The 16,808-nt window shown below is 41.2% G+C and overlaps 1 protein-coding gene across 1 annotated transcript; it reads right to left on the reverse strand.

Moving 5' to 3' along the window:
• Positions 1-783: 783 nt before the first annotated feature.
• Positions 784-13,265, reverse strand: mapk13 (mitogen-activated protein kinase 13). The gene is made up of 12 exons (XM_056422991.1): positions 13,013-13,265; positions 11,112-11,235; positions 9,476-9,534; positions 7,452-7,557; positions 6,872-6,901; positions 6,023-6,070; positions 5,126-5,240; positions 4,440-4,511; positions 3,312-3,391; positions 1,932-2,010; positions 1,618-1,791; positions 784-1,151 (listed from the first exon to the last, which is right to left on the reverse strand). The coding sequence occupies exons 1-12, from the start codon at positions 13,123-13,125 to the stop codon at positions 1,066-1,068; spliced, it is 1,086 nt and encodes a 361-aa protein (XP_056278966.1). The 5' UTR covers positions 13,126-13,265; the 3' UTR covers positions 784-1,065.
• Between the last annotated feature and the right edge of the window lie 3,543 nt (positions 13,266-16,808).

The following is a 16,808-nucleotide window of genomic DNA, read 5'->3' on the forward strand; positions in this document are numbered from 1 at the left end:
ATACGTTTAACACGCCCCATTGACGTCATCACGTCGTGATTTTCGCGCGCAAGCTACTCAACAGGGCCAATGACAACAACCTGCATTGATCTTAGTACAGCTTTATGCGTTCTAAATGTGTCATTTTTAATCCAATTCAGCCAATTTTAACTTTAAACTACACGTGGAGTGGAAACTGTACACCTATTAGTCACCCCATGTGCACTAAACATGTGTGCTCACATTTTGCTCATGAAATGTTTTTATTCTTTCAATTTACACACATGCACACCCTCACCTACTCAAGTGCAAATAGATGGCACAATGAATTAAAAACAGAAAAAACTTATAGCAGCCTCTAAATGTAGCAGCTCAGTCAAGTACATTTTCAAAGGCTGCTAAGATCCACAAGAGTTGGGGCGTAAAAAGTTATGATCTATACAGCATATCAATCAGACTTTAAAGTTGTGAAGTATGGAACCACAAAGTGATACAAGCAGAGACATGAATAAATCAACTAGTTACTTTTAGCGTCACGGTCACAGATTGCAGCGGACACTTGATACAGATGAGACATTCACACAGTAAGTGCTATTCTGTTGTGGTTTTCATGGCATTCACTGGCAAATCTTAAGACTTTTTCCCTTGATGATAATTTCATTTAAATTTGATGATATAAAGATTACATTTTTACCTCAAGATTGCATTTCCTGACAAGAGATTCTATTTGACTATGTGTTAAGTCAGATTTTTTCTTGGGCAGCAACATTTGCTATTTGCTGCAGAAACAGAACTTTGCACAAATCTCGTCTGATTGTTTAATTGAAAAACCACATTACAGTAAATGTTACAGTAAACTCTGTGATTCTTGTCCACAACGCATTTGCAAGACACTATACGGATAGGGAAAGTGTAACATGAAGAGCAATCCATACTTAGGGAACAATTGCACAAAAGAATTTTTTTGACGGAAACATTCCTCACAGTCCAAGATAAAAGAAACAGAGCGAATCCATGGTTGGAATATACAAGGGCACCATTGGCAATATGCTGCGGAGGTCGGGGTATCGGTAGTCATCCATCGGGTCACGGACACATAGTCAGGTCGTTTTTCCTCTTAGAGTCCCGTCGTGGGAACGGCACAAATCTTCTCACCTCTCTAAAACATAACCCTTTGGGCAGAAGGGGCAACACACATTTGTTTTCTGCTTATGTTGCTTTTCCACAACTCCAATAATAATTCCAAAAAAAGCCATTAAAGGTGCATTACATCGTAACATTAATTATTAATTACCGCATTTACAGAAGCCCTGCAACACGATGTCTGTGTAGTTATAAGTCATTCAACATGGCCAACATGGTAAACACTTGGCCACTTCAACCATTTGAAAAGAATGATAAGTTCCAATGTTTGCTGTGTCCACTATGAGAAAACCTGATTACTTCTGTTTCAAGATTTATTATACAACCACACAGGAATTGTTTTTAGAAAGTCTAACTTTTCGAAAAAGGTTGTAAAAGGTGACCATAGATGATACTATGACATATAGTTTCTGTCAGATCTATACACTATAGAGATACATGACTCAAATCCAAAAACATTCATTATATTACGACTTTTTGTGTTTTTTTGCTTACGTTTCCACTCATCCAGGCTCAATGTGGCGTTGTCATAGCGGTCATCGTATGGTTCAGGCTCAGGTGAGTCGTCCAGGTCTCTTAGTCTGTCGAAATACGGGTGCTCCAGAGCCAGTTCTGCTGTGGGTCTCTCGTCTCCGTCTAGAACCAGCATCTTCTCCAGCAGGTCGATACCTGCAAACGGTCAGCGGTACAAAAAAAGAATGAACCGGAGTAAAAGACTGTGCTTGTACTAAATGTGTCTCAAGTGTGATAACAAGGTCAAATCTCTGTGGACTGGTCGAGCTCAAGAAAAAGGCTGTTGCTTCACTCACCCTTTGCACTGGCTCTGGGGAACATTGTTGAGAAGTCTTTTCTGGGATAGCGAGGAAGGGCCGTAATGTAATTTTTGGCCTGTGTTTAAAGATAAAATACAAATTAAATTAGGCATCAAAATAAAAAATTTGACCAGATATAATGCAAATCAAAGTTATTTCATTGTCCTCTCTGTTCATGACCTAGAGATTACATTAATTACCACTGATACAAAAAACTGTGGGTAGCACGCTATAACCTAAACACACACACAAGTTGAAATACATTATGGACCAATTTGGTTCTGTGCTTTGTGCGTTGCTAAAAGGAAATACATTAAACTGACAGTAACACTGAGCTAAAGTCTTTCTAGGTAAGAGATACATTTTTTCAGATTGGTGCAAATGGCACTGCATTCCATATGTGTGTTTTATTTTAATGTGATACTAATAGACACCAACTTGCCACCGTTTTTTAATGGAACAAAAACATTACTGAATAGGTAAATAACTTTGATCAAATTAATATTTCTTTAAATAACTGTATTTTCCATCCCTCCTTCCTTCTCGGTGCTTTTCATCTAGTGCCACCCTCAGGACAAAGTTCACATTTGTACTGAATCTTGGATGGACATAAATAATATTGCAACCTCTGAGTGTCCACTGGCGGTACTTGTTCATATTATTTTCACGAGTTTCAGTGAAGGATTTAGTGCACCGTGATCCAAATAATTTTGGGGAGGTAAGGCATTTTCACTTCCACCAAACAATTAATACTTGGCATTAATCTATTTTGTCAGCTTTAAAAGGTCATGAACACGAGCAGCATATCAGTTGTATATATACAGGACTGTCTCAGAAAATTAGAATATTTTGATAAAGTTCTTTATTTTCTGTAATGCAATTAAAAAAACAAAAATGTCATGCATTCTGGATTCATTACAAATCAACTGAAATATTGCATGCCTTTTATTCTTTTAATATTGCTGATTATGGCTTACAGCTTAAGAAAACTCAAATATCCTATCTCTAAATATTAGAATATCATGAAAAAGTATACTAGTAGGGTATTAAACAAATCACTTGAATTGTCTAATTAACTCGAAACACCTGCAAGGGTTTCCTGAGCCTTGACAAACACTCAGCTGTTATAAATCTTTTTTTTACTTGGTCTGAGGAAATATTAAAATTTTATGAGATAGGATTTTAGAGTTTTCTTAAGCTGTAAGCCATAATCAGCAATATAAAAAAAATAAAAGGCTTGCAATATTTCAGTTGATTTGTAATGAATCCAGAATGCATGACATTTTTGTTTTTTTAATTGCATTACAGAAAATAAAGAACTTTATCAAAATATTCTAATTTTCTGAGACAGTCCTGTATATATATGTATAGACCTACCTCTTGGCTGTCCAGCTTCTGTATGAACTCTGGTCCAGGTACTCCAGTCACTTTCATGATCTGAGTCAGCTGGTCCATGTCTGGTTACGGTAACAATCAAGGATTTTGTTTTGTTTTTTAAACTTGGTTTGTTCTGGTGGTTCAATAAGAAAGTGGAAAGTAGGGTTTCCATGCAGGGCCATAAAACAGATTAATAAAGGGAACTCAAAAAGCCACAAGTGACAGCTTTATTTGCGACTAGATGCTATAAATCAGGGGTTCCCAAACTTTTTAGGCCACGCACCACCTTCTACATCCCGACCGGGTTCACGCACCCCCAATCCCCCACACTTTTTTTTTTTTTGCTCCGAGAAGAGTTGTTGACGGGGGGGGGGTGAAGCAGCGAAATTTGTAGACATAAAAACACTCTCAGACAGAAGCTTGTTGTTACGTGCGCCTGCTGCCAGTCTGACTCCGCTGTTTTGGGTGAATGACGTCACGTGCAACCTGGAGGTGTTAACCACTTGTGTGCCAAATCTTTTTTTTTTTTTTTTTGGAAATTAACATTCGGGGCTAATTAAAAAACATACGGGGCTTTAGCCCCGGGTTTTTTAGCCGAGGGACGCCACTGAGTCTCACGCTCAATGCGTGACACTTGAGAGCCCTGAGAATGTTTAATATTAATTATTACACCATTAGACCGCCATTACATTTTTCCTCTCGCGCACCCCCTAGAGACAGCTCGCGCACCCCCAGGGGTGCGCGCACCACACTTTGGGAATCCCTGCTATAAATAATCAAAGTGCCTGAAGTGCAAAAAAGGGACATAAAAAGTGAATCTAAAGTATGTAATATAGTGCAGCAGCAGCAGCTGCATTGACTGCTGCCTGAGGAAACGTGTTTTTGCTGCATGTAATAAATATTGTGATTACCTTTTGTGTTCCATTCCGCACCTGATTTATCGTGCCTCTCACAGAACTGTCCCTTTCGAATAAAATGGCTTTTATTATTACATTGATTTAATGAAGTTCCATTAAAACTTTGATGCAATGTCATTTAGGAAATGGTTTGTACATTTCCGTTTTTCTACACACTGAAACATATTCATTATCTTTACGCAGGCTTCGAATGGCCCGGTGGAAAGGATACAATCTCTCCCTTTGAAAAGGGTTTTTCCGTTGATCATTTCTGCCATGATGCAGCCCACAGACCAGATGTCCACTGGAAGAAACAAAGAAGAAGAAAACACGAGTGAGAAACCCAGAAAGCAAAACATGTCACAGAGTGATTTAACTTCAGCTCGGTACAGTGCAAATGGGGAAGGTGGCATTTATATGCCAGAGCAAAGTTCCTCTTTACTAGTGTGCTGTTTATGTTGGGGAATACTTGTCGAGTGACACAATCCCACGGAGGGTATGAACCTGCTAGAGTTGCTCTCTGTGCTACATCCAATTCTGGAGCTGCCATTTTTACAGAGTGAAAAACCCCACTGCCTCCTAAAGAAGCATACATACATCTTGAGAAAGTCAGTTGAATTGCAGTGACAGCACATCTTTGTCATGCTAGCAGATTAAGTGGGAGAAGAAAAAAAACCCAGTATAGCCGAAATGAAACCAGTGAAACTTTAAGTGCGTGTCACGCACGAACGGAGGGATTAAAAAACTAAAAAACCTGCTGAGTCATAAAGTCTCGTACAAGCATCTGCTGAAGAAAGAAACCCTCGTAACTGGAGATGTTTTCACATGGGAGACAGTGACGGCACCGACCGGCCAACTTAGTACTGAGACGACAGCGAGGTCAGGGGTCAGAATGTGTAACGGCGACGATTGTCTTGCCAGTCTGGGTGTAGTGCCTCCAGTTCAGAATGACCTCAGGTGCCCGGTACCAACGGGTCACCACATAGCCGGTCATCTCAGCGTCGGTACCGCGAGCCAGCCCGAAGTCCAGGATCTGCACCGGCAGCAAAGACAGGAATCACAACCAGGAACTTGAACCCTGGACACGACAGATGTAAAGCTAACTGATTTTTTTTTAATCCTCTCAATTTTACATGTTCAATTCAGTTTATTTGATATAGCCCATCATCAGAAATTAAGTGCTTTACAATCTGTACACATACGGATGTACACATGTGCATTCAAATTTGAGTAAAAAAAAAAGAAGAAGCATCTTTTTTGTCACATTTGCTCAAAATGAAAGTAGTACATGAGATAAATAATCTGTAAAAAAAAAAAAAAAAGCAGGTTCCTCATCCTCCTTTTAGTTTTCCGAAATGGCATTTGCAAGATTCTACTGTGCCCTGAAAAACATATTCTAGTGTGCCTTTTACCTGTAATATGAGGTAACTTGTGACCAGACCAAAAACTAAGCAAACTGGGATTATTTATCCCCATGTGCTTTTGCCAGGATATTGTTGTGTTCATAAAAGATAACAACTGCAGCTTTAATGAACATATAGACTCATATCGGTCATACTGGTTCCAATATTTTAAGATATTCTCATCCATCAAAAGCAATATCTTAAAACATATTTCCTGACATTCCGATCAGAATCATCTGCCTAGTAACAAAAACGTTTTGGTAAATTTCTATCCTGTTCCCTATGTGTTTCTTTTTGTTATTTAATACTATCTACTATCTGATCTCTTCTCTTTGTACCTGCTGATTCCTATTACTTTGTTGCTCCCAATCATATCAGGTTAGTCATGTTTGTAATGCTTTGAAATACGAACCTTCAGTTCACAGTCCTGGTTTACAGCCAAGTTTCCGGGCTTTAGATCCTGTAAAAGAAAAGGAGCCGAGTGTTAGTTACTTATTACACATCGTGATTAACAGCAAATGAACTTTTCTGTGCTGTGCAGTATCAACACTGCTTGTAGTTCCTGAGGTTTATCGTGACTCAGGGATTCGAATGGCGAGACTCGACTGTGTGCCGCTCATTCGACTCACTGACGCATTTCTGCAGGGTCAGCCATAAAATACTGTGACACAATGTGTGATAAGTGTGGCACTCTTATTGAGTGTTGATAACACCTTAACTGTGCGGCGAGTACGAGAGGAATGGCAGGCCAACGCCGACGGAATTGTGCGATTGATCATATTTTTGTCATTTTTGCAGCTCATCCACAACACACAGATGTTAACAAATCTGTGAGGATCAAAACTGAAATGAGTGTGTTTGTAAATCTACTATTAGGAGACATGAATGTGCTGTATTGATCTAACATTACTTTCCCCAGACAACACCCACCCACTTGGCAGTAGTGAAGGGTGTGGCCTAACATCTCTAGACTTGCAGTCAAACATCAGCGAGTGAACTCATCCTACCTGTTGGGGCAGGGTTTGATCTGACTCAATAACAATGATGACTCCAATCAACATTCCCATGGATTTAGTACCGCAAACATGTGCATGTGTGCCATCTGAGCCCCAAATTATCTCCCAAACAGACCACTGCACATGTTACAATTTCTTAATAATAGCCCTCATCGCAGACCAAAACATTCTCTCAGGATAAACCATTTATTTATATATACAGAATATGCCTTATCCTAAATATCTACATTGACATTTGTGCTTACCCTGTGGATGATTCCGGCCTTGTGAATGTACTGCAGGAGGAGGGAGACAGAGCGGGAAGCAGGCGCTTTTATTGCAGTAACATCCAAAATGCATGGTATCTGGCATTTAATTATACATATATATATTTATATATGGTATATTGTGTGTTTTTATAATACCTGTTTACATTGTAGTTATATTACTAGACATATTTGCACTTTTTGTTCACCTGACAACTGTCTATTATAGCTTAAATGTATTATTACACTTTATATATAGTATATAGTATATAGTTTATCTTAGTGCATACCATTGTTTTTTCCATTTTTAAATAGTTTTCAGTACCTCTCTATTCTTTAACTGTTAGATACAAAAGGTCTCCCTGCTCCCTTCATTATGCGTGTGTGTGCAAGTGCAGACAATTCTCCAAACAAATTGGAGCATATGTTTAAAACAGGATGAATCCGGCATGAATCTGTGCGCCGCGATTACTTTGGAACGCATTCAGGTTCAAGTTTTTGATGAGTCACCAAAAACGTTGACCCAATCTTCTCACGATGCTCGCCGATAACAGCGTACGTTTCTGAAAGGTCGACTCACCCTGAGTCCACAGAGCATCTGGTAGACGAGAAACCGGACTTTGTCTTCCGTGAGATGACCTCGCACCTTCGACAGGTCAGTGAACATGTAAGGCATGACCAAGTAACTGGGAAAAAGAGATTAGGTCGAGTGAGCAAGGGGAATGAATGGAAAGACATGGGCAGTATAGTTACCTCTTATGAAAATGCCAAACATTAAACAAGCTTCAATCAGTCAAGATCACGAAGAATACCCAAGAAAAGGCTTTTCCTTTGCTGCGTGCTGTTTCTTTCTCCACGCCCTGTTAATGCTGTAATCCTGGAGTTTTTACATGTTGATTAAGGAGCTTTGGTGCTTTGTGTATGTTTAGATAACACTTACGTTTATACAACCTTCACTATATTCAATTCAGGCTGGTTCCATAAAAGAGGAGCTTCAAAACTGAAGGCTCTGGCACCCATCCTAGTTTTTAAGACGCTAGGAACCACAAGTAGAGTGGGGCAATATGGTACTACAAACTCCTTAAGATATGATGGAGCATCACCAATCAAGGCTTTGTAGGTTAGGAGATGAATTATAAATGTGATTCTTGATGTTACGGGGAGCCAGTGCAGAGCAGCTATTACAGGAGTAATGTGATGTATTTTCTTAGTTTTAGTGAGAACACGAGCTGCAGCATTCTGGATTAACGGGAGGGACCTAAGAGACTTATTAGAGCAGCCTGATAATAAGGAGTTGCAGTAATCTAGTCTAGCAGTAACAAATGTGTGAAACAGTTTTTCTGCAACATTTTGAGACAAGATGTGCCAGATTTTTAAATGCTACATAGATGGAACAATGCAGTCCTTGAGATTTGCTTTACGTGGGAGTTAAAGGACAAGTCCTGATCAAAGATAACGCTGAGATTCTTTACAGTGGTGTTGGATGCTAGGGCAATGCCGTCTACAGAAACCACATCACCAGATAATTGATCTCTGAGGTGCTCAGGGCCGAGTAAAATAACGTCAGTTTTGTTTGAGTTTAACATCAAGAAGTTGCAGGTCATCCATGTTTTTATGTCTTTAAGACATGCTTGAATTTTACTGAGTTGGTTGGTCTCCTCTGGTTTGATCGATAGATATAATCGAGTACCATCTGCATAACAATGAAAGTTTATGGAGTGTTTCCTGATAATATTGCCCAAAGGAAGCATGTAATAGGTAAATAAAATTGGTCCAAGCACAGAACCTTGTGGAACTCCGTGATTAACGTTGGTGGTTATCGAGGCGTCATCGTTTACAAATACAAACTGAGATCGATCTGATAAATAGGATTTAAACCAACTCAGTGCGGTGCCTGAAATGCCAATCGACTGCTCCAGTCTCTGTAACAGGATGTCATGGTCAATGGTGTCGAATGCAGCACTAAGGTCTAACAAGACCAGGACAGAGAGGAGTCCTTTATCTGCTGCCATTAAGAGGTCATTTGTAATTTTCACCAGTGCTCTCTCGGTGCTGTGGTGTTTTCTAAATCCTGACTAAAACTTCTCAAATAAACTATTATGATGTAGGAAGTCACATAACTGATTTGCGACCACTTCCTCAAGGATCTTAGAGAGGAAGGGGAGGTTAGAGAACGGTCTGTAGTTAGCCAACACCTCTGGATCCAGAGAGGGCTTCTTCAGGAGAGGTTTGATGACAGCTACTTTGAAGGAATGCAGTACATGGCCTGTTATCAAAGACAAATTAATAATATCTAATAAAGAGCTGCCAATTAAAGGTACAACGTCTTTTAGCAGCCTCGTCGGGATGGGGTCCAAGAGACAGGTAGACGGTATAGAAGTAGAATACCGAAGCTATACTCTCTAATTGCAGTATCTTCCTAATTTGCGCCTGCAAAAGTCGAAGTTCAACGTATTCATTTTATCAGCACACTAAATGTAGTCATTTATAATCAAATCAATCTAAAGATATTCTGTCTTTTGCTTCATACGTCTCCACAGTTTTTTGTCCAAAGCCCCTAAAAGGCTGAAAAGAGGCTTTGCTAATGAGAGAAAAGATACTCACAAGTCCTGGATCTCGTCGAGGGTCATGGCAGGTGAAAACACATTGAGTAGTCCTATCACCTGGTTGGGATGAAACATGAGATGTGAGGAGCTGAAGTATTTACAGGATGTCATTGCATCAAAAATGCAACAATTATAACGCTATTTAAAGTGTCAAGACGAGCTCGGGAGACGAGCCGGGGAGACGAGCCGGGGAGACGAGATGGGGAGAAGAGATGGGGAGACGAGACGGTGAGACGAGACGGGAAGACGAGACGGGGAGACGAGCCGGGGAGACGAGATGGTGAGACGAGACGGGAAGACGAGATGGGGAGACGAGACGGTGAGACGAGATGGGAAGACGAGACGGGGAGACGAGATGGGGAGACGAGATGGGGAGGCAGGCGGGAGGCGAGATGGGAAGACGAGGCAGGGAGACGAGATGGGGAGGCGAGATGGGAAGACGAGATGGGGAGACGAGGCGGTGAGGCAGGCAGGAAGACGAGATGGGAGACGAGCCGGGAGACGAGGCGGTGAGGACGAGACGGAAGACAGCAGGGAGGCAGATGGGGAGACGAGATGGGGAGACGAGACGGTGAGACGAGATGGGAAGACGAGATGGGGAGACGAGATGGGAAGACGAGATGGGGAGACGAGACGGGAAGACGAGATGGGGAGACGAGATGGGAAGACGAGATGGGGAGACGAGATGGGAAGACGAGATGGGGAGACGAGACGGTGAGACGAGATGGGAAGACGAGATGGGGAGACGAGATGGGGAGACGAGATGGGGAGACGAGACGGTGAGACGAGATGGGAAGACGAGACGGGGAGACGAGATGGGAAGACGAGATGGGGAGACGAGACGGTGAGACGAGACGGGAAGACGAGATGGGAAGACGAGATGGGGAGACGAGCCGGGGAGACGAGATGGGAAGACGAGATGGGGAGACGAGATGGGGAGACGAGATGGGGAGACGAGCCGGGGAGACGAGAAGGGGAGACGAGATGGGGAGAAGATCTTCTGGAGACAAGCGGCGCCGAACAGGAGGTAATTGAAAAGACTCATCTCTCTTATTCTGCTCTGAGAAGGCTGGCGGCCCGAGGGAGGGAGTCTTTAGTTAGAATATGACCCCGTCCCTTTCCCCTCTACACCTCTTTATTAAAAGACCCTTTCTTTTGTTTCGTACCACCTGCCTCTCGAGTCTCCCGTTTTAATGGAAAACGTTGCCTCCTCGACCCCTTGGTTGCCACACACCCTTGTGCTCTTGAAAACGCATGCCATCAATATTATGTAGTCATATTATTTTATAAATATTCATCTTGTATTCTCTAATTTTGTGCAATGTTAATAGTATTTAGGTGAAGGCTTCAAATAAGCAGTGGGTTATCAGTTGTTGTCTCTACGGTTGCATAATTCAATTCCATCAATCCATTATCTGTAGCCACTTATCCTGTTCAGGGTCACAGGGTCACTTCAGCCAACCCCAGCTGACTTTGGGGTGAATACAGGGTCCACACTGGACTGGTGCAAATAAACTTAACCCTACATTTTCTCCTCGATTAGAAATTCTTAGTCATCAAAGGGCTGAAATCGTAAGGATTGACTCTTGAAAGGCCCAAAAAAAAAAAGAGAGAGTCAGGTTTATTCTTCTCACGTTTTCATGCTTCATGTGTTTGAGCAGGCGGAGCTCTCTGTAGGCCCTCTTGGCGAAGATCTCTGACTGGAAGGGCCTGTGGAGCTTCTTGATGGCCACTTTTTCTTCACCATGCATCGCGGAGCTGCATTGAATAATTGAGAAGAAGAAAAAAAAATCATGAGCTTTGCACTCAAGAGTCTGCCTTCCCGTATCACTGTGATTTCCCTCTTTTGAAGTCAGAGGAGCGGCATGGAAATGACAGGACGGTCTATTTTGAGATTTCACTCCCGCGAAGGAGGCAAACGATTTCCTGCAACAGCAGAATTGTCTCGGACGGAGGTCCGGAGTGGTTGTTGTTTTTTATTGAGCATGAACACGTAAATGTTTGGCTACCGGCGATACGCACAGTATGTCTGCAGTGATCCCACATTGTGGGAGGACAGGCTTGTTCGGCTATTTGGAGGCACATCCACCAACACGCATGACAACGCTGCCGCCCCAACGTCGGATATGAACGCCAGTTTAACGCGCAGCGGCTCATCCTTTGCCAGACGAGCCTCCGCAGTAGATACAGTGCATCTCACACGTACAGTAGTTGTGAAACTGCTACGTTTCTGTTTATTAATTTGTTCTTTTCCTCCGTGTTTTCAAGTGCCTTAAAATTGCAGATAATGGTGGTGACTTGATCCGAGTTCTTCAGACGGTGCTTCTTTTTAAAGGTCAGACATTTTCAGCTTTAAAAGACCATCACTCCCACGCTAATGCTTGAAACCCTGGTAACAGCAACTGGCGCATGATATGCAGCTCTAACAACAGAAGCACCAGAAGTCCACTATGGTGGATCTTTAACCTTTTTTGAGTTTTTATATAACCTATAAACCTACATATAACACATGTATTGCTTAATGGGATCAATAACAGCGCAGAGACCGATTGTGGCCTCACAGCAATAATGCAGTGCTTTCTGTATGAGCTCAAATGTCGCAGTACAAATAATTAATAGAAGTAAACACTTGATGGTGATTTTAAATCCTGGCTACGACCCAGAGTGTAGGCTATGGATCCAAGTGTCTTTGTAGCACGATAGATCACTCATAAATCACAATGCACATACAATCACAAATACAATGTAAAACAATTATATCACCAAACTGCAGCATCAGTTGACCCACACACTAAACACTGCCTGTAACATACAGTAGCCTACCTGTACATCAATAATGTTGAGTGATGAAAACAACATGTGTGTGTCCCCAAGGCCTTTGACACCTGTATTTATGTGCATCCCTGACATGTTATTTATTACTGTGCTATGCTTTTTACTACGTGTAAACAAACGATATGCAATATGTGTATATATATATATACACATATTGCATATGTGTGTGTGTTTGTGCGTGAGTCTGAGCATATATATGTGGTGTACAAATGCGCGTGCGTAGGTGTCATCCAACATGCATGTCATCTGCTTCTGTGGCCTCCCTCCCTCAACGTGACCCTGTACCTTTTACCTTTTGCGTGTCACTGCACGAAGAAATTAAAGTGGAAAGTAGCCATCTTTAATATTGACGTTTCCAAAACATACATATCCTCTGTTATTGAACCGATACATATACGTTTGAAAATGTCGCGTCACGCGCTCCGGGCTGAGGGTGCGCGACAAAAGTATCGGGCTTTATAACTTAGTAACGAATCGACAGTGTGTGTGTGTGTGTGCGCGTGTGTGTTTGTGTGTGTGTGGGCTAACGCTCACTCACGACAGGGTGGAAACCCCGGGGCCCACAGCGCACTCGTGCGCAGTCCGTTTCAACTACGACACGCACACGCACGCACACACGCACACACGCACACACACGCGCACACACACACACACACACACGCGCGCACACTTCCCACCGCGTAAGGTAGACGACACTCACCACACCGTGCCGTACGCCCCGGTCCCTATCTGTTTAAGCCGTGTGTATTTCTCCGGGACCTCCCACACCGTGCTGTTGATCTCCTCGCGGTAGAAATGTGCTCGAGCCTCCATAATGAAGGGAATGAGGCGAAAGCTTGGGGCAGAAAGAAAAAAAGTTATCCTCCTTCCTCTTGTAAAGCTGTCACTTGTTCGGGAGGTAAAGCAACAACACTGCTCAAAGCGCGAGACAAGACCATTTACAACCTGCAGCTCAGTTCCGTGATGGGTTTTCAAAATAATGCCCGTTGGGAGTTTGCTGTGTGGGAGTAAAAAAAGCATTAAAGTAATATGCATCCTGTAAAAACTGATTATACTCATCTCTTATGACGAAGTATGATTATATTTTCATTCTGCTTTTGCCTTCATTCATAATTAATACATTATATAAAAAAATGACGTCTAAAGAAAACGTTACCGAGACTAATTCATTCTGGAAACACGGCATTTAGTGTGTCATATTGTTTTGACTTTCTTGTTTTTAAAGATATTTATTGGATTATTTTCTCCATCGAAATTTAACTTTTATTTTGAATGACAAATCATTGAATTTCCGGTCTAAATTTCCTATTTGTTCAGTCAGTGCGCTCCCGTCACTACAGTCGACAAGCAGTCCGGAGGACGACTCAACATGTCGCCTCATGTTTTCTTCCCTTTGCACTAAATAATAAAAACAGCAACCAACAAACCTTTTCACTGTGTGGAAACAACCAGATGCTTGCTTGCTGAAACATGACTCGATTCGCTCTCACCCACACGCATAGTAGGTGTTACTTGTTATGAATAATTACAGTACATTGCCAGAAGCTTATGAATCATGGCAGCTTGCAGCAGGATAGTCATACTCAAAGACATGGATTCATAAAAACATGTAAACTGAGCCTTGAAATTTTTGCTTTTCATAAAAATGTACTTTCTCGTCAATTAATACATTATCTATAAGTAATATAACATTTATTTTGACAATCAAACACTTGAAATGATGAAGGCACTTGCAAATGACACGGTAGTACAACATGTAAACCATACATTGGTTTTTCATTTTTACCTCTTTACTTAAGATTGAATTAAAAATCTTTTTTTTCCTTTACAAAATGTACCAAAACACCTGAACTTGGGTAGATAATGACAAGAATAATTGTTAAATACATTTAAATCATACCCTCTAAAATAAAAAGGCAATCTGGTTTGAATTGTCATCAAACACTATTACTAAGCTTGTTTACAAGGTATAGGTATATAACACATTGTACAAAAATAAAAAGTAAAACTCACAGAAATATACAGCTTTCACTGGAGTGATAATAAAAAATCTTTTTTTAAAGGAGGTTTTTGTATCCAAAAGAAGTTCCCCCTCGGGAGCCTGTAAAGCCAGAAAATCAACACTGAAGTCGACGCAGGGATCAAGATACACAACTGGGAGCTGCTCTGTTGGCACTCAAAACACAAGTGACCGTGTGAATCCAATGTTTTCATCTTAATGGGTATCCTGGCTCTCATCAGAACTACACTTCTCACGAACTCCCACTGAATTTCAGTTTGTTTGTTTTTGTTGATGCGTGTTCTCCATAAACTCAATGCTATTTTAACTAAACCTCATGTGTGTACATGTGTACAGAGGGTAGTCTTATACTTCTAAATCTTTGATTAGTTATACATGTGTCATACTGGGTGTTACGTCCCCTGACTTAGAAAGCCCTCATCCAGGAAGAGGGTGGAGTTATTTCTTTCAGGTCTGGCATGCCTGGAGCAACACCACCTGAGAGGCATTACATAATCAGTGGGCGGGACATATGTACACCCCAAGATCAAGTGTTTCTCTCTGTTAAAAAAGAAGAAGAAGAAGAAGAAGAAGAAGTGTTTCTCTCTCTCTTCACCTCTGAGCTGTGACCATTCTGTGGCACGGTGCCTAAGTGTAGGCCACCATTTGTGTATTTTTGGGTCAAGCTGTGTAGCGGTTCTCTGCCATTTTTGTTGTGTCTGTTTTTTCTTGTTTTGTGGTGAGACAGTGAGCTCAGTGTTGTTTTTCATTTCACTACGGTAGTTCAGTGTGTCCTTTTATTTTCTAGTTAGCTTTGGGGTTTTGTTTTATTGTGTTGGCCTTAGAGACCCTGACACCTTTTTGCTTCTGTTTTAGTTTATCTTTGTTAAGCCTTAACTCTGCTAATAAATATTCCTCATTTGCTTAAGTATTTCACCTTATTGTTCGCCTCCTTTGTTCCCCCCGTAGCTGCATCCCTTATTTGTATGTTACGGCCTGTGCACCTCTAGGCAACCGAGAGACGCCGTATCACTGGGATTACTAGAATACCCCAGAAAACACATATTTGGAATATGAACTAGTTCACGTGCGTTTTGATGCACGCAGGTTTATATAAATAGATTAAAAGATAACCTTTGAGATGAATTTGTATTTCCTGCATGTCTTATGTTGGATGACAATTCAACAGGAGAGTGTAATGCTGCGTTCCCAACACAAACATAAAGGTGCAAAGATGGTGCATATAACATCTTGTACACATATTACACAGTGGTATTCATCTTTAATGCCTGCTTGGAAGTCAACGCATGCAGCTCTCATATTTTTTGGAGCAGCCTTTTAAATTAAAAAGGGATTGGGTGTGAAATGTGTAATATTCTTCCCGTAGAGGCACAAAATAACCATAATATATATATCTGCGGGGGTTGAAAGGGATTATGGATCAATACCAATGACTCAGCCATTACTCGGCCAGCTGCTGAACTCGTGGCTTTTAAAGCCCACTTTCCTTCCTGTGCTCTATATTTGGAGAGGAAATGGTGTTTCAAGACCCGCCTTTGGTCAAGTGATTAGCAAAGTAAACGAAAAGGAGGTTAAAAATGTAACATCCAAACATTCCCTCATTCTGTCGCCCGAAGGTTGACTGCATACGCACTAAGCTTTTTACTAGCACTTACACACTCAAGCGTAAGGGACTTTTTTTCATTATAGGGGGCAGATGTAATGTTTCCTTCTGTACACATGACATCTATTGCATCTGTCCATCCTGGAGAGGGATCCTCCTCTGTTGCTCTCCGGAAGGTTTCTTCACTTTTTTTTCCTGTGAAAGGGTTTTTTCTATTTTTTGGGAGTTTTTCCTGATCCGATGTGAGGTCAAAGGTCAGGGATGTCGTAGATTGTAAAGACATCTGAGACAAATTTGTGATAATGGGCTATACAAAATAAAATAAACTGAGATGGAGCCACTGAAAATCTTGGGGTGGCAAGCCCAAACCAAAAGTTGAATAACAGAATTTCAGGAATTTGATCATGCTGTTTTAGTATATAGTTGATAACGATGATAATATGAGATTAAGGACTTGATTCAATTTTCTAGTATATAGGCTAGTAAATTGATAACGATGTCCTTATGAGAGTTATAGGAATCACATGCTGTGCTTTGGTTTCATATTTGACAGTTAGTTATACAAATGATTTTCATAGTAACACATCAAGGTGGCTCAGGCCCCCCTTGCATCACGTAGTTGGACACATTTTTTATTGTGTTTAATTATGTACAACATTTGACAGCAGTTCCTTCAGCATGAAAAAAGCATCTGACTCTTTTCCATTTATTTTCTGTTCCACTTTAACCTCGACCTATGGCTGCCCACAGGTGGAGTTGTATTAAATGAAAAATACAAACATGATTTCTTTTAAAAGAGGAATTTAAGATTTAAAATCGAGTTTTCGTGGGCTTCTGCTTTTCATTTCTTTTTGCAGGAGATGTTTCTCCTAC

This window comes from Pseudoliparis swirei, chromosome 9, assembly GCF_029220125.1.
Source record: "Pseudoliparis swirei isolate HS2019 ecotype Mariana Trench chromosome 9, NWPU_hadal_v1, whole genome shotgun sequence".
Taxonomy (NCBI): Eukaryota; Metazoa; Chordata; class Actinopteri; order Perciformes; family Liparidae; genus Pseudoliparis; species Pseudoliparis swirei.